General features: G+C 38.8%; 1 protein-coding gene across 11 annotated transcripts in view; it reads left to right on the plus strand.

Moving 5' to 3' along the window:
- Positions 1-19,403, plus strand: part of PROM1 (prominin 1) — an 81,828-nt gene that overhangs the window by 25,915 nt on the left and 36,510 nt on the right. For 7 of the 11 annotated variants that reach the window (XM_039541920.1, XM_039541918.1, XM_039541925.1 and 4 more), the window contains exons 3-6: positions 5,630-5,688; positions 10,411-10,437; positions 12,932-13,137; positions 18,913-19,033. In XM_039541920.1, the coding sequence (XP_039397854.1) occupies positions 5,630-5,688; positions 10,411-10,437; positions 12,932-13,137; positions 18,913-19,033 (413 nt within the window). Of the gene's footprint in view, positions 1-5,404; positions 5,469-5,629; positions 5,689-10,410; positions 10,438-12,931; positions 13,138-18,912; positions 19,034-19,403 lie in introns of those variants that run through there. The other 4 variants (XM_039541922.1, XM_039541924.1, XM_039541928.1 and 1 more) reach the window with 2 other exon arrangements.

Genomic DNA, 19,403 nt, shown 5'->3' on the forward strand with positions numbered 1-19,403 from the left:
CTTCATTGACTTTACTGGAGTGACACTAGAACTGAATTTGGCCCAAAGTAATTCATTTTTTTTAAATGCTCTTTTTAGAGGCTCTAAGAACAAGAATAATATCCCCAATTGTTAGGGATCTACCAAATTTGCTGCTGTGAAAATTGTGTCACAGATTGAAATCTCGTATCTGGCCACCCAGCCCTGAAGGCAGAGCGTAGAGTGGCAGCTGCTGGCCACACCCTTACTTCTGTGCTGTAGTATTGCCACCCTTACTTCTGTGCTGCTGCTGGTGGTGGCAGCACTGCCTTTTGAGCTGGGCATCTCGGCAGGTTCAGGCAGTGCCACCAGCAGCTGCAGAGAAGTTAGCATGGCAATACCGCGACACGCCCCCCTCCCCCTTTTGGGCCATGGGCCCCTAGTTTGAGAAACACTGTGCAGAAATCACACTTTTTTTTTGGTTGGTCACAGCATAAATAGCAAATTTCACATCCATGAAATTATTTATGCCGTGACCAAGCGGCAAAAAAAGTAATTTCTCAGCAATTTAAATAGACCCCCCCCCCAATCAATTGTATTGTCCCAACTTTTGTTTGTTTGTTTGGTTTTTTTTCCTGTCATCTAGTCCTATAAAACTTTCCTGGCAGTGGGAATTGGGTTCCAGTTTGTTGTATTTTTGTTAATATCCAGACAGCTTATTAAGTCTCTATTGTCTTTTGCCATCACTTTCCGTTGAATAGTGCCAAGAAACAAACTTTATGGTCCTGAGTATTACAACATTGAACAGACGTACCTAGAAACATCTACACAACACTCACACCACATGGAAAGGAGTATTTGTATGAAGCTCTGCAAGAAGGTGCTAGTATCAGTAAAATGGTGGTGTAATAAGTCAATAGGTCAGTCTGTTAGAGCAGATGGCATCTTGCATGTGCGTGGAAAGCAGGAAAGAGACTGAGTAAAGTATTAACGTAATTAGTATTGTAAGTGAGCCTTATAAAGCAAAGCTCTTTAACCTCAGTGATAAAATGTGTTTTATGTTAAAGCCTTGAATTACTGGTCATATGAAACAATGCATACATCTGCTCAGTCACCGACTTAAAAACTAATCCAGTTAATTTGTAAATAGAGGTCATCGTGCTTTTCACAATGCCTTCCTGTTAGTTTTATTTTGGAAATAAGAATTGGACTCGATAAATATGTTCAAGTTGCGGAATCCTTTGGTTTTATAGACTTCTACAGAGCAGTGTAAACTATAGAAAGATGATCTGTCACCTAGTAGGAATATGACTTGTGTTGTCAAAAACTTACAACAGTGATGCTATTGCTCCTGAATGCACATTTAATGTTTAATGACTTCCACATTTAATATCAAACGAGTTCATTATGAGTGATGTTACTACAGTTGATACCAAAGAACTTCTAAAATATTAAGTTAAATCACAGAGAATATAACTGTTTGCATAAATGACTGACACCTGGTCAGAGAGGATTACTAGTCTGTGGCACATCTGGAAACCTTACCAAGAGTGAATGCAGAGATGACGGGCTTTCTGAAAATAGAGAAAAGAAGTAGTAGTAATGTAGTGTTCACATTATTTGGTGAATAGCTCAACACGTGGAGTGAAATCTGAACTTCATACAGTATTTAATGCCTACTTTGTCTAATTAATTGAAGGGACATAATATATGACTACTTGCTAAATAATACATATTAATCTTGATAATCATGATAGTTTGTTTCTGTTGGGCTTGCTTCGAAGTGTATGCAGTAATTCACACAGTTTGAAAAACTACTCTCTCCATCAATTTTTCATAGTATTTCCTAATCAGTTCCATCAGTCGTGACTGACAGCTCTAATAGTGAGGTAATAGTGTCTGAGTAAAACTTCTGTGATTCAGAACCACAATTCAGAGCCTTTTCAGGTTCATTAAAATAAGAAATAAGTTAGTTGACTCTTCTCTGTTTTCGTATTGTTTCTTTAAACATATGGCATTTGGCCGACTTCTGTTTAATTCTTAATTCCAAAAGGCAAAGGTGCCTACAAAGTTACACTGGTTGTGAAACTTAATTTCCGTTCCACAGGAAATTCCAGTGTTTCGAAATCTCCTATCCTCACCAATTGGAACAAAAATTTAAAATTTCACACAAAACTAAAATTCTGAAACATTTTGTTTCAGAAATATCAAAATGACCTTATTGAAGTGTTTCTGTTTAGATTGTTTTCACTTTTATATTGGGTACTGTTGTGTAATATAAATATCAAAAAAGGGCTTCAATTATTTTTTTATCAAAATTTTTAGAGTTGATTCAGCATTTTCCAATGGAAGACTGTCCCATTGGGAAAATTTTGACCAGCTCTACTATGAAATTCCCTTAAGTTAAGTTCCACTAGTATTTTATTAGCTGCTAATGTAACAGCATTACCCTGAGTGGGCGGTGGGAGGGTGGGGATTTCACTGTTCAGTAGGATGCAGTGCCAGCAGTCTTTTAATCTCAACATATATTTTTTTTAAAAATGCAGCTTCTCAGCTTCAGGTAGCATAGCCATTGCTTGCTTGAAACTTGTTTTGGTGCAAGTATGGAAAACCTGCTATTTGTGCCTATTCTTGCAGAGTCCAATATCCTTTCTAGGCCCATACTTCCCCATGTTCAGAATATAAAATCAGTTTAGTCCGTGCGAAAAGCTGATTTCCCATTATTGGTTTTTCTCAAGAAGCTTTTGTATTGTATTCAGATAACTTTTCTAATCTTACATGAGATCTTGATTGTACCTTGTATAAGTGGATGGTCCAAGGCTGGGCCCTGTAAATAAATGACAAATAAAGGACCAGCTACTCAGTGTAAATTGGCACAGCTTCATTTAGTTCAGTAGAGCTATACCAGTTTACACCAATTTTAAAACCATTGCTGGTTATTAGAAAATACATTTGTCTACAAAGAAATAAGGAATTTAATTACACTTCTATGCACCAGGTAGGTCCTTAATTTATTTTAGATATGGAAGTTTTTTGATGAAATTCAGTGTTTCTGTTGATGTGAGAAAGGTGTGTAGTGTATTTGTAGAAAATCTGCATTGTGTTTGGCTAAGTCAGTTCACTGAATTTGTCTGGTGTGGAGGTGTTGCATCAATGGGTTCTATTCTGCTTTTGTGTTTCTGTATTGCAGCTGAAAAATCTTGGGAAATATAAATTCTCTGCCCAGAGTCGTTGGCCTCAGTTACTGATTTTGATGCCAACGTTGATCCCAGTATGTTTGTAATCTCACAACTATAGATTTCGGTGTGTTGCTTATCGCCCCTGCAATTCTGTGTGTCCTTTCAATCAGAGGTCTGCTAACATTTAAATGTTTAATAGCCATGTTTCAAAATATTTGCCTTGATTAGGATTCTTTAACTTACGGAAAGCTTTTATATGTACCTCTGTTCCTAAGGCATTCGGCTACATTTTTCCAGCATTTTTTAGTCTTCCCCAAATGATGATGTTTTGCAGTACAAAACATTGCTACCAATCTCTCCATGTTCTTATATGGCTTTTATTATCGTAATAGCTTTGCTATCCTGCATTTCCACTTTACTCTGTAGTTTCTATGACCGGATGAGTTAGCAGTAATTCCCCTTCTCTCCCCACTCCACCCCAATCTTGATAGGTGCAGTTCCCTCACTTGGTACAGCTGCCTTGGTGTGCTAGAAACAGCCACTGCTGCCTTGCTCATTGCATGTTTGCTTCTTTCCTTTGATGTTTGCAATGCTATTGTAGCTGTTTGGTCCTAGGATATTAGCAAGACGGTGGGTGAGGTAATATCTTCTGTTGGACCAACTTCTGTTGGTGAGAGAGGCAAGGTTTTGAGCTACTTTGAACAGCTCTTCTTCTGTTGTTGTTGTTGTTGTTTCCTAGCTCAAAACCTTGTCTCTTTCACCACCAGAAGTTGGTCCAATAGAAGATACTGTATTACCTCACCCACTTTCTTTACTTTAAAGCAGTTTTCTGAGTAACATTCATTTAAGTTTTTCCCCATAAATCAGGCACATACGTATTCCTCTGCCTTTAGATGTTCTTATTTTAGGGAGTCAGTGAACGTTTTGGGGTTTTTGTCCTCCTCCTTCCCGTCCCCCCAGGATTTTTGCTATAAAAACTGGAGGGGAATTGGGAGCCACAAATACTCCTGCTAACTCCATTGAGCACTTCATATGACCTCTAAAAATGTTTAGTGAATTTTTTGTTTTTGAAAAGTGCTGGATTAAGAGTTCTGGGGACTTCAGTCCTCAAACTCTTAATCTTCCTTGAGCTACAGAATAGAGCCATAGATAACACAACACAAGCTTTCTTTTATCTGTCTGCCAGTGATATCACATCTCTGACCTGGAGGGACCAACTATAAGGGTGAGAATATGAGTTTCCAAGAGACCTTAGCGTTCCAAATGTGCCAAAATCAATACACTGCCACATGTTCACTAGGAATTGGATTGACTCCCCCTCCTGTACTTCACATGGGCTATTAAATGGCCATCAATTAACTACAATCAGCCACTGCCATCTGGTCTGGATTTAAGGTTTTATATCCCAGACATAGTTAATATCCTGGGCTGTCTTAACTTTTGTTTTTAATTGGGGGAAAAAAATCAACATTTGTTGATGTAACTCTGAAATATTGTTTGGATTGCAATAGTGCCTAGAAGCGTCAGCATGGTAGGACCTGTATGAACATGTAACAGAGAAGGGTCCCTGTCCTTAAGAGCTTATAAGTGAAGTCATATTTTACAGAATATTAATTTAAAATTAAACTGTCACTTTACATTCCATTACAGTATATTGTGGTGAACTTCTCTTCCATTTTTTTGTCCGTCGCTTTATGTTGGGTATGTTTTAAATCCAATTAGAAATTAACACACTGGGCTGAGTTATTGATCTAGCACAACATGGACACTGGTAATACAGATAGTAAGTAAGTAATACTAAGTAGGTGTGCCTGAGAATAGCCTTTGACTCCAAGGGCTGGGAAAGCTCCGGAGTCTGTTAGGCAAACAGTGTCCCACTTGGAGCTGAGATGTGGAAAATTGGGGGCAGTATTGGAGATCTGAGTGCCTTCTTCCCTCCAGTTTGCAAGTACAGTGATTCCCTGCCCATGCCACACCCTTACCTCCCCCACCCCTTAAAAAGCTACATTGAATATCCACATCAGAATATTTGAGCACCAGTTATACAGGTCCATGGGGTATGTGTATGTATATATACTTTAGAGGATCACTATGATAAAAAAAATTGCTGAGTAGATGGTTTTCCAACAAAAATATGGTTGACCTGGCACAAACAAGGTGCATTAAAATCACCCAAATCGATATGCCTAGGTAGTAGGTAACCTAGTATCCGATTTATCATTTCACTGGTCTCTGCGGCACATAAGATCACCTCAACAGAAATAACTTGACTGCTTCTCAGTATGACCTCATTGACCTCGTTATCGTTCAACATTCTCATAAAATGTACAGGTGGGTTTTAAAATGTAGTATTTTACATAGTTATAAAAACTTGGGTATATTGGTCTGTCAACTTTGATTTCCATTCCCAATTTCATCCCACGTAACCTAATTTATTAACATTTTCTAATTTATGTTATCTAAAACTCTGAAATGTACTTGCTTATTTTCAGATCTCATCAAAAAGCTAACACAGCAGAAGTTTGGAAATGTGCAGGGTGATTATCAAAAGGTAATTTGTCTACACATAGTAATGGAAGTGCATGTATTCATAACTTAGTTGAAACATCAAGACTCTCTTCCATAAATAGAGAAGAATAATTGAAACTAACAAGTATCAGAGGGGTAGCCATGTTAGTCTGGATCTGTAAAAGCAGCAAAGAGTCTTGTGGCACCTTATAGACTAACGGACGTTTTGGAGCATGAGCTTTTGTGGATGAATACCCACTTCGTCGGATGCATCCGACGAAGTGGGTATTCACCCACGAAAGCTCATGCTCCAAAACGTCCGTTAGTCTATAAGGTGCCACAAGACTCTTTGAAACTAACAGTCAGATGTCAATAATATATCCAATTAACTATTTTCATGGTTTCAAATAAAATACCATGTACAAATCTTTTTTGAAAAATACTAAGGAAAATTTTTGTAAGGAAGTGTTCATGAAATGTATCGACTCTTTTGTGCAAAACTAATATTTGAAGCCAAAATGTTTAGAAACAAAAAAGGGCAGATTTTTACTAGTTATGACCAAGGAGTTCCTGCTGGTCTTCAGATACCAGAATCATTTTAACCCTATAATAATGCTTATTTTTAGCATGCACAATGATTGCATGTAAATATTTATTGTAAAGTATATATTATTTGTCTTTTTCTATGTATGTTATTTTTTTGATGTCATGGGAGGTCCAAAAACTGACTGAAAATAGGCTTTAAAATAGAATTACTCAGGCAGTCTTAGCAACAATTTTCACTAGCACTCCAGATATAAAAATGTGATTGTATCTGTCACACAGAAACTAAGCTCTGGCTTTATGTTAAGAAAAAGGCTGGTTCCATTTACTGCCTCCAGACAGCTGAGTTTCCACATTTACTGATAAAATATTTTTTAGTTTAAAGTGATTACAGAAACATGTTTTCCCTACCTTCCCCCTATGGCATGGTTACCCTAGAGTAGTGTACATTCTCAAGATATCCAGCAACAAGGAATACAACCCAGCTTGGATGTGCAACTAGTTCATTTCCTTGCGCCATACTCAAGCACTGTGGTGGGTTGAATTCCTGCAGTAAGGACCTTAACTGGGCCCAGATTGGTGACATGATACTTTTGTACCATCTGCTAGGTTATAGGTTACTGGAGCATGCTGTGGATAGTATTGTGTGCACTCAAGAAGACAAATCTGGTCCCTAGACTCATGCCCACTGACTTGAGGCCTTTCTGGGAAGTCTTTCTAGCCTGATATCCTTTGCCTGGTATCCAGATGCTTGGAACTTGTCCTAAGGCTATACCAAGTTCCTCCCGATCTCACAAGTTCTTTTGGAGGGGTTTGTGGTGGTGATGCATTAGAGGCTGCAGGGCCAAACAAAACACCTTGCATACATATAAGGAAACCTAGAGGCTGAATTTCATGGACTGACTTGTTCTGACTGAACAAGACCTTTAGATCTTTGGTGACATCCATAGGTCATTCCCTGCTACTGGGAACTGGGATAGAATTCACAGGAAACTTGAAACCACTGTCAGCTGTAATCCTGTGTAGTAAGCCCTCCTAATAAGCTCATTTTTAAACTAAACTATTGTCTTAGCCACAGAGGGTGCTAGGACAACTATCATCTCAGGTATGTTAGAATATAAATCACCTTCTGCCAGGATAAACCAAAAATTGACTGGAACCGCGGTTATGTCCCCACAGTAACCCAATTGATCATGCTGCCATGATTTTAGGGTTCTTTTGTGAGACAAATGAACTTACCTTTTTTTTTCTAAATCAATTTTTGGTACCCATTTACAATGAAGACTAAAATTTGTTTTTATGAAACATATATCCAGTGCCATTACCACCTTTAGATAAATTGTAGCTAAATTTAATGGCATTTCCAATAAGAGTTTAATGGAATTTATGGAGGTACATATAATAAATATCCATATCTCACAGTTTGGGTAGATGGGCATCTTAATTGGAGCTGGAAAAGAAACAGGTTTCCCCTCCCACAAAACTTTGAGATTTTGAAAATTTTCCTGTTCCACAATGGGATGAAACAGACCTTTTGCAGTTTTTTCCTGAAAACCAGAGAGAGACCCTCCTCCGAATGGCCAATATAACTTGGTGGTCAGGGCATTCAAGTGGGATGTGGGAGAATGACAGGGTAGGGACTAAGACAGCCAAGCAATTAAAAGTTAATTGTGTGATTAATTGCTCTGTTAAACAATAATAGAATACCATTTAAATATTTTCGATGTTTTCTACATTTTCAAATATATTGATTTCAATTACAAAATAGAATACAAAGTATACAGTGCTCACTTATTTTGATTACAAATATTTGCACTGTATAAAAAATTAAAGAAATAGTATTTTTCAATTCACCTAATACAAGTACTGTAGTGAAATCTCTTTATCATGAAAGTTGAACTTAAAAATGTAAAATTATGTACAAAAAATAACTGCACTCAAAAACAAAACAATGTAAAACTTTAGAGTCTACAAGGTCCACTCAGTCCTACTTCTTGGTCAGCCAATCACTAAGACAAATAAATCTGTTTACATTTGCAGGAGATAATGCTACCTGCTTCTTGTTTACAATGTCACCTGCAAGTAAGAACAGGCATTCGCATGGTACTTTTATAACCAGCTTCGCAAGATATTTACATGCCAGATGCACTAAAGATTCATATGTCCTTTCATGCTTCTAGTCTGGCGGACATGAGTCCATGCTGATGATGGATTCTGCTTGATAACAGTCTAAAGCAGTACAGATTGCATATTCATTTTCATCGTCTGAGTGAGATGCCAGCAGCAGAAGGTTGATTTTCTTTTTTGGTGCTTTGAGTTCTGTAGTTTCTGCATCAGAGTGTTGCTCTTTTTAAGACTTCTGAAAGCATGCTCCATACCCTGTCCCTCTCAGATTTTGGAAGGCACTTCAGTTTCTTAACCCTTGGGTCGAGTGCTGTAACTATCTTTAGAAATCTCACGTTGGTACCTTTGCGTTTTGTCAAATCTGCAGTGAAAGTGTTCTTAAAACAAAGAACATGTGCTGGGTAAATTCTGCCCCCAGGAATTCAGTCACAAATGTAATTCATTATTTTTTTTAACGTGTCATCAGCATAGAAGCATGTCCTCTGAAATGGTGGCTGAAGCATGAAGGGGCATGTGAATGTTTAGCATATCTGGCACGTATACCTTGCACTGCCAGCTACTAAAGTGCTTGTCTTAATGATTGGCTGAACAAGAAGTAGGACTGAGTAGACTTGTAGGCTCTAAAGTTTTGCATTTTGTTTTTGAGTGCAGTTATGTAACAAAAAATATATACATTTGTAAGTTGCACTTTTGTTATAGATTACACTACAGTACTTGTATGAGGTGAATTGAAAAATACTATTTCTTTTGTTTATCATTTTTACAGTGCAAATATTTGTAATCAAAATAACAATGTGAGCACTGTACAATTTGTATTCTGCATTGTAATTGAAATATATTTTAAAATAAAGAAAAACATCCAAAATATTTAATAAATTTCAATTGGTATTCTATTTAACAGTGTGATTAAAACAGCAATTAATCATGATACATTTTTATAATTCGTGATTATTGTTTTTGAGTTAATCGCGTGCGTTAACTGCGGTTAATCGACAACCCTAGTAGGGACTTGAACTTGGGTCACCCACATCTCCGGGAGTGCATCCTAAACACTCATCTGTTGCTTATTCTGGGGTAGGTGTCTCTCTCAACCTGAGAAACCTCCCATCAAATCTGGACAGCTCTATAAAGTTTGTTTTGGTGAATTGACATTGCTGATGCAAAAATGTTTAAGTATAGTGTCAGGAATTTTTCAAGTCTTTGGTTGGTTTGGAAATGTTTTCTTTTCAGTGACTTCTGCACTTTCAATATAGCAACTCACAACTGGTGGGTTGCTCTTATTTTCTAACTTACGAGGAAAAGAGGAAACCCCTGTCAGGTATGAATTGCCATATGAAGATGCAGAAAAACAATTTAATATTAAGAAATTTGTTGTTTAATCTGTGCATAAGATCTGAAAACAAGAGGGAAGAGAGTAGCTTCTTAAACTCCTGTGACTGAATTTTTCCCCCTGTTTTCTCAAAAGGCAAATGGGGTAGCAGAAACGCTTATGAACCTGTTAAATTAGATTTCTTCCTTCTGTCTCCCCATCCCTTTACCCATTTCCACTCTTGTAGGTTTTAAGTTTCCTACAGACTTTTAAAGTGCAGATGAACTTTCTGTATAATGTGCCAAGGCACGGAAACTGCTATTGGAACTGCGTCTCCTAATGCCAAAGCAATTCGTAACTTCAAAAAGCAAAAATATAGTGGAATAGCTCTGACAGCTGGAATTCTTTGAGAAATCGCACACTAATACAATATCTGATCCTCCTCTTCCTGAAATGTCTTGGGAAATATAACTGATGGTCCATACAAAAATAACTGGTCTGTTTTTTATTTTAAGACTGAGAGCTATTTATGGTGGATGAAGAGATCCTGAATTCTTTTAATTTACCAAGGCAATCAGAAATCCTCTACTACATAATATATGTTCTTTAAATAATTAATTTGGCTTAATTATTTACTGCTTTTATGCAATTTTTTTAGTTCAGTCGCTTTTTTTATTTTGGGTATTTAATTGTTTCAATTATGGTTAATTATTCATTACTCACATGATTTGTTTTTGTGCATGCTGCCTGTGCATTATACACATTCTCCATCTGCTTTGACTTCCACAGCCAGAAAATGTTGTCCTGACTCTTCAGGTAATAATGCCTTCCATTGTATCTGGTAGATGTGCTCTGTGTCTTGCTTTTTTTTTGTTTGTTTGTTTGTTTTCCCCAAAACGAACAGGGATTATATTCACTACTCCTGTCAAAACATGCATTACTATTTTCCATGTCATTCTAAATGGAGGTGTTGGTGTTTTTCATTTAAGCCACTTTTGATTTGGTTATGTTCCAGATCGTTCAGGTAACCTACTAAAACATATTTCTATTCATTTTTAGTTACTTTGTAATCTTTTCTGATTTTATTTTTAACAAATTTTGACTAAGTATTTGACTTGTAAAATCCAACCAAAATTATCTTCCAAAATATTAGTTGTTTTTATTCAAAAAGCAGGAGTAGCAGTTCTAAACCATCACTAGTCTCCTATTTATTCTAGGTTTGGCAATTAGGTCAGAGATTGCAACCATGTTAATGATGATGGGTTACTATTGACACTGCATGTGGAGCAATTTTTTTTCCCCAAGGACTGGTGGGATTGGAGGCAGATTCAGTATGACTAGAACTGAAGTATGATGATGGATAGCTAGTGAGAAATTATGACTTGTAACTTGTATTCGGTGAAAATACAACACAAATTCCATCTTGATACTGCTGCTTACAGATTGTATACAAGAGAGAGAGGATGAGCCAAAGTAGTAAGTGTAATAATTTCTAGTACCCTTAAAATTAACACAGACTTTTCCAAGTGACTTTAATAGCCTTTTAGGACAGGGCGTCTCAGCCCATGGGTCAGGACCCAATTTTGGTTGCCAGAATATTTCAGAGGTCGTGTGGCAGTTCCTGTGGCTCCTGTGTCACAGGGCTGGCTGGGCTCGTCTCCCTGCTCCAGGCACTGCAAACTCTGGAGTCCCAGCGCCACTCAGGTTTGGCCCAGCCGTCATGATAATAGGAGTCCGGGTAGGCCAAATCTGAGTGAGTGGCACCGCAACTCCATGAGTCACGTCACAACTCCACTTAGACAAATTTGGGCCAGCCAGAGGGTTGGGGCCAAAACTGAGCAGCGCTGCAACCCTGGAGGTTACAACGCCCAAAATGGAGAGCCAAGCCCGGCTAACCCCACAGCACAGGAGCTGCCACTGAGGTGAGTGCCGGGCAGGACCCAAGACCCCAGGAGTCAGTACTCAACCAAAACCACCCCAGGGCCTTCACCCCCAAACTATTTACTGGGTCGTGACAGGCCATAAACATTTACAAGTGGATCCTGAGGCCAAAAATGTTGAGAACCACTGTTTAGGGTATGTCTACACAATATAGAAAAACCTGTGGCTAGCCTCCCTGGGAGGGTCCCAGAGTTGGGCTCCAGCCTGAGATCTGTAGTCTACACAACAATGGTACAGCCCTGCCCCCCAAGTCGGCTGGCGTGGGCCAGTTGCAGATTTTTCTTTGCTTTGTAGGCATACCCTTATCAGCAGGGGCGGCTCTAGGATTTCCGCCGCCCCAAGCACGGCGGCACGCCGCGGGGGGCGCTCTAGCGGTCGCCGGTCCCGCGGCTCCGGTGGACCTCCCGCAGATGTGCCTGTGGAGTGTCTGCTGGCCCCGCGGCTCCAGTGGACCTCCCGCAGGCATGCCTGCGGATGCTCCACCGGAGCCGTGGGACCAGCGGCCCCTCCGCGGGCGCGTCTGCGGGAGGTCTACCAGAGCCACCTGCCACCCTCCCGCTGGGACGCCGCCCCAAGCGCGCGCTTGGCGTGCTAGGGTCTGGAGCCGGCCCTGCTTATTAGGAGGTTTGCAAAGGCACCAAGGACAGTTAAGCATCCATCTCACTGATTAAAAGGGAGTTGGGTTCCCAGCTGCCTTTTGCACCTTTGAAAAATCTCTCCTTTAATTACTGTTTGTTTGTTGCCAACTGAGCATAGCAATGTACATGACACACAGATCAAGAGTCTCCGCCCTACAGAGCTTAAAATCCATCCCTTGATGTTTTTTTGTCTCAGCTATTTTTACATTTTGTTTTGAAGAGGGTACAGTCCTTCATCATTTAATATTTCTCTTCAGTTTTTATAATCAGGCCTTCTACTCAAACAGAAATCTGTTTGTTTTTTTTAAAGAATAAAAACAAATAATTTCCCACTACAGTACAGTATGTTGGTATATTTAGGGTTGCTGATATTCTCCAATAGTTTTTTGGAACAGCTATGAGAGTGAGATCAAACTGTGGGCCTGCTAATCAAATGTACCCATTTTTAATACATTATAATGCAAGTTGCATCAATATCATGAGCCTGTTTACTTGTTAAATATGCTGCTTAAACCACTTCTTGATAGGTTAGTTGTCAACATTTATAATGTTTTTATCTGTTTGAGATAAAAATGTTAGATATGTATTGATGACTTAGAAAACATTGATTCCAAAGACTACAGTAACTAGTGGATCTTGTAGCTTTAATTTCATTTTTAAGCAGTAGCTATATATGAATCTCAATAACTATATAATATCTGCTGTTACAGTTATTTTTGTCTGAATTGCAGGCAATCTACTATGAAATCGGCTTTATAGTGTCTGCTGCTTTGGGATTGCTATTTGTTCTGTTACTGCCTCTTGTGGGACTGTGCTTCTGTATGTGTCGTTGCTGTGACAACTGTGGTGGGGAAATGCACCAAAGACAGAAGAAAAATGCTGACTGTCGGAGAGGCTGCTTTGCAACGTTTCTTTTTGTTGCTTCTTTAATTATCAGGCAAGTATAATAAATTGCACAATGCTCATTTTGCCCAATACTAATACTGCATTACTGTACCACAAGGAATATTAAGTCTAGTTTATCATTTGTAGAAGCTGAAATGGTTTTATTAGGCTGAAAATAATATATTCACTTTTACTCAAAAGATATTATTACAAAGGCATTACAGTAGTGCTAATATGATTAATGTCATGTTAATGAGTGAACCCACATTTTGAGGGGTATATGGTGTGAAACATCATTATGATGGAATTTGGCATATGAGACTTTTTCTAGGGAGATCACTTCTTGTTTTTAAATCAGATTATCTAAATGGCCACTTCAAGTTGCTAATTCATGAACAAAAGATTCTGTCTTGCGCTCAGATGCCATCCCATTGAGAAGAGATGTTAGGATGCATTAACACATTTTGATAATAGTCAAGTGGTGGTCAGAAGTGATTGTGTGTGTTTGTCCCTCAAATTTTTTAAAATCAAAACAAGAATTTTCTAAATGCAGCATGTAAATTCATGCTGGCATATGAATATTCCAGATTCATACATAATCACTACTGATAAAGATTCTAAAATCAGAAATTGACTGGCAGTGTTCCCCATAAGTGAAAACTATGGTGAGAGTATTAAAACCTTGTTTTAGTAAACTAATTAGAGTTGAGTGGAAAGATTCATGGAAAGCAAAAAAGTGCAAAGTTTAAAAAAAAATTATTCTACAGAACATTTTTCTAACCGTATACCACACTTTGCAAGTACTTTCCTCCACGAGATGCAAGTGGCTCTGCAGTTCTTTTTGTCCATAAATGTGCCTTAATTCAGCTTAATAAGCTTCAGACTAGTCTCTTCTTGTAGACAAATTGCATTTTCTCAAACAAATGAAATATTTTGTATTTAATTGAAAACGGGGGAGAAAATGTTCTAAAGCCAGAAGTATGTCCAGCTACATTTCTGTTGTGAGGTGGTGGTCACACAAAACACATTTCAAAATCCATGGATCCTATACATTCCTATCACAATGTGGTATATTTTGTCCAGTGTACTAAATGCCCCACTAACAACTATGTGGGTGAACCCAGACAATCACTATGCTCTCGAATGAACTGTCACAGGAAAATGATGAGACACAAACACCCTGTCACCTTTGGGTGACCACTTTTCATAAAGCGATAACTCTGTCTGACCTTAGTTCTCACTCTCAAAGGAAACATGCACAACACTTTCAAAAGACGAGCCTGGGAGCTTAAATGCATTACTCTACTAGAAACGAAAACTCATGGACTGAACAGAGAGATGGGATTTTATGGCTTAGGGCTTGGCTACACTTGAAACTCCAAAGCGCTGCCGCGGGAGCACTCCCACAGGAGCGCTTTGAAGTGCGAGTGTGGTCGCGGCGCCAGCGCTGGGAGAGAGCTCTCCCAGCGCTGCAGGTACTCCACCTCCCCGTGGGGATTAGCTTACAGCGCTGTAACTTGCTGCGCTCAGGGGGGTGTTTTTTCACACCCCTGAGTGAGAAAGTTGCAGCGCTGTAAAGCGCCAGTGTAGCCAAGGCCTAAGTCCAACAATCTGTAACCCACTAACCTCCTCTCTTTGTCCCATGACTGCAGAGGTGTTAATGGGCCACTCTACCATGAATGGTCCCTTGCAATTTATGCTAAACAATCTGTTCCACCTTGGATTTTGTTGTCATGCTGGAATTATCTTTCCCAGACCTGAAGAAGAGCTCTGTGTGGCTCTGAAGTTTCTCTCTAACCAAAAGAAGTTGGTCCAATAAAAGATTTTACTTCACCTTCCTTGTCTCTGTCTACATTTCTGGCAGCTGGGTGTTTGGATATGTGAATATTGTGGTTATAGAGCAGGAGCTATTGTTAATGAGCACAGATATACCTTTAAATTTGAGCATATTTTATATTGATTGAGATGGATACAACTTACGATCCTTTTGTGTTGAGTCATATTTTTTTTTAAATTTTGGGGGGTATTAAGTGCCTATTCAGAAATGTAGATCCTAAAGTCCACATAACAGATATAACCTATGTACAAGTGCCTTATTCAAGTATCAAGGAAGAACATCTTCCTTCATGTAATTGATAATGCAGATAGTTCAGAATCTGGGATTCAACATGAATCAGAAGAATTGACAAATGGGTTCATAAACAAAACTCTGATCCAACATTTTATTTTTGTATTAATGGGGAGGAGAACTTTTTCCTTAGTACTTTTTCTTTAAATCTGTTTAATATTAATTTTCTGCGACTAGAATCTTTTGCAAGTAAATAATCCCCAACTGGATTGATGGTGTTTGCATCCGTTTATGAAATCTCACAAACTAAAACCGAAATATCTGACTTTCGGGGACACTATACACCACGCCAGTCTGTTATGGGAAGGGCAGGTTTTGTGTCATCTCTTCTCCTTTTCTCTCTTCCTTTATTTGGTGATTTGTCAAAGCTCATGAGGTAATAAGTAGAGGTTTTTCCCTTTCGTGTTGTGTAGCTGTTTAGAACAGGCGAATGTTTGACTGCATAGTCTGTTTAAAGATTCCCATCTCTCCCCCACCCTCCTCTCAGAAAGCTAAAGAAAAAAAGATCACATTCGAATTTACAAAGTACCTTTTTTTGTTGGATTGCAATTGCTGACCTCTTTGCTTTGTGAGAAGAATACACTAAGGATATAAAAACAACCCCTTCAAAGAACAAAGATGTCATTGTAAACTCAGTCATGTGAGTTACACACTAATACTGTACTTTACATTTGAATGACAGTTGTGAGACATTTTTCTTTTTCAGTTGGTCAAAAGAAAGCAGCTAATCGGTTTTCTTTCACTGGGAAAATGATATTCAGAATCATTGTTCTCCTTGTAGATGTGAAAGAAACAATGTATACATTTGCCAGAAATGCAGCCGCCTTATTTTGAATGTCACCTTTTAAAGATGCTTAATATAGTTATCAGATCTGTTTGGGGTTTTTTAAATGGTTTGGTGGAGACACACATCTCTGCTTGAGTGTTGACAGATGTGACTAGGAAGGATTTTCAGGGAGCGGTGGGCTGCAAATGGAATTGAACCCATGCCCTTTCAGTTAGTAAAGACCAGTGAGATAATGCTGGTGCCACTGTTGCTAACCCATGCTGCCATAGCTTCATTACTCTTGTTGCCAGCATTCGCTAGGTCAAAGCTAGCATGGTTATGCCTACCCACGCTACAATTACACCTTTAATTTTCCATGTAGACAGCCCTCAGTTACCATCAATGGCTCCTCATGAGAAGGCTGGACACTAGCATCTTTTAAGGAAGCAGTTGTTAAACCTTTGAGTAAGAAATTATCTCTTGATGCTGAACTCTCCAGTTGTCATCCTGTCCCAAATCCTTCTTTCTGCGAGGTGAAGGTTAGTGATGCAGTTCTAATAGAACAAATCTAGCGGCATCTAGAGTATCTATTTACATCTTGCGGTACAGTAATAAACAGCTCCAAAATCTGACTTCTTCTCTCTGCCCATGCGGCTAAGATTCTTGTCCATTGCTGCTTTTTCTTACTTTCAGAGCCCTTCCCACTATATCCCTGCTCTGTTACCTTTATTGCAAGGTTGGCTTCTCTCTTCACTCTGCCAGCAATGCCTGCCTTGATTATCTGATTCTTCACCTCTCTGACAAGCAACTTTCCTACTTTGTCCCTTGCCACCCCTTATATATGGGAAAACCTTTTTTTTTAATATAAAAAACTGCTGTCCAATACTGTCTCTCCTCAAAACCGAGCTCAAATGTAACAAATACAGAAAATTGCAACATGATAATGGCTAATCAGATGGCAAGTTGTGCTCCCGATTTGCTAAGAATTGTGCATGTCTTATTGTTTGTTACCCTTCCACCCCACCAGATATGCTTGTCTCCTCCACGTGTTATATCATGTGTTCCCTAGATTATAAATTCTGGAGTCAGAATGGTTATTTACCATGCACCTAACACAATAGGGCCCTCAACATGGCTGGTTTCTAGGCACTACTTTAAAATAAATGATGAATAGTAGTATGAAGTGCTCAGGTCTCTTTGACCCCAGTTGTAGAGCTAGTATCATTTGTGTTGGTGATCTTCTAGCATGATGATCCCATTACATGGTCTTTATATCTATCAGCTCCCTTTGATATTGCTAGCCTCAAACTGGTTTACTGCTTGGCAAACTGCATGAGGTTACACCTTAAAACCATCCAGAAATTGTAGGTAGTGAAGGTAACTGCCTGCCTTCTTAAACAACATTTCCCATAGAGGGGCATGTTACAGCCATGGTCTGATCTGCTACCAGGTGATGTCTGTCTGAAATTTAAGGTTTTAATTTTTAACCTGCAAAGTGAGTTTCTTCTCTGCCTACCATAAAGATGGTCTTTCTTGACTCCACTCTTGCATTCCCACCTGAGCTTCAGAGTGCGGCTCTTAGGTCTGGTCTACACTACGGGGGGCGAGGGGGGTCGAACTAAGGTACGCGACTTCGCATAGCTGAAGTCGAACTACCTTAGTTCAACTGACTTACCCGTCCAGATGCGGTGGGGTCGAACTCTACGGCTCCAAGGTCGACTCCGCCACCGCCATTTGCGGTGGTGGAGTTCCGGAGTCGACCGGAGCGCGTGGGGAGTTCGAACTATCGCGTCTTGATTAGACGCAATAGTTCGAACTCCGAGAAGTCGAACTCACCGCGTCGACCCGCGCGGTAAGTATGGACCTACCCTTAGTCTACAATAGCAGAGATCTATACTTAAAAGGAGCAGAATAGGGTTTAAGTAATTACAGGGATTTTTTAAAAAGTGTCTCACTTTGGCAACTGATAAACATAGTTCCATGTGGAAAGAAAATGAACAAAGAATTTCTCAGACACAGGTTTGATACAGGAGTGGGTGGGTGAGATTCTGTGGCCTGCATTGTGCAGGAGGTCAGACTAGATGATCATAATGGTCCCTTCTGACCTTAAAGTCTATGATTCTATGATAACGCTCTCAAGCTTGTCATGGGCTTTTAGTTACTGTATTTTACTGTATATACAGATATCTTCTGTTGAAGATAGAATGGTGCAATCATAATGGCCAAACTGGGCATATAATCACAAAATGCACTGATTGAAACTCCCATCTGCCTCCCATCTTCCATGTTATTAATTTATGTTTTATGTATTTCTCCCTATGGCCCAAGTTCTGCCAACTCTGTGGGCATCCTTTAATTTTAAGCCATTGAAGTTAATTAGACTATGTGCTTTTAAGTACATGTAAAGTGTTTGGAAGATTGGGACCATAGTGAAAAAATTAGCAGTGGAAGTAATTCTAATTTAAAAACATGTTTCATGTATAATTCCTTTTAATAAGCTATTTTACAAACTGTTTTCTTGTAGATGTGTCAAACTAATGATTACTCGTGAAAAAGAATGTTAGCCTTCATAAATCATGGTGGTTTTTTTTAAATAAGCAAGTATACATAGTATTAGTATATTTTGTATACATTTTGTAAATTTTTTACAACTGCAGTGCTGAAAATGTCTTGCTATTGTGTGTTGCTTTTGAGTTAACGTGATTTCTTTATTAAACATGTAGAAAATTAGTGATATATCAAATCTTATAGCTAATTCCCCAGTGCCACCTAGTGGTTAAAAATGAAATTTATAGTAAAAGAAGACATTAATTTGTCTGCAGGGACTCCATTACCCAGATAAATGTTGATTGCTTTGCCTTGTTTTTTGTTCTTAATTGGCAGAATGGGTATTTGCAGTAGTAAAGTAATATCTCTTATCTTTCTGTTAATAGTATTGGTGTCCTTTGTGCTTATGCTGCCAACCAACACTTAACAAGTCAAGTCCGGGGAGCAAAGAACCTGGTGCACAGTAATTTTAAAGACCTGAGAATTTTCCTCAATGACACTCCAGGGGTAAAGAGATGCTTTCTTTATATATGTGGTTGTATATGTAAGATAAGTATTCTAGAAAGTAGAGTGTGTTTCTATTTGGTATTAGTGATGCATGCAACAAAACGTATTTTCTTTATGCATGCCCATCCATTGCGCCGGTTGCTAATCGCATAAAATATAATACAATACAATAAAAGATAGAGGACTTCTCATACGTTAATAAATATCCGCCAGTTATTCTTGTGGACCAGCATTCTTTGAACAAATAAGGGGCTCTTTAGTAATGTGACACTCCTTTGCCTTTTTTCTGTTGCTGCACTGTGCGTTGCCAAAGAGGTAATTTTTTAAAGGGAAATAACCTTCTGTTTTTAGCAATTCTTATAAGAGTATG

Source organism: Mauremys reevesii, linkage group 5 (genome assembly GCF_016161935.1).
Source record: "Mauremys reevesii isolate NIE-2019 linkage group 5, ASM1616193v1, whole genome shotgun sequence".
Taxonomy (NCBI): domain Eukaryota; kingdom Metazoa; phylum Chordata; order Testudines; family Geoemydidae; genus Mauremys; species Mauremys reevesii.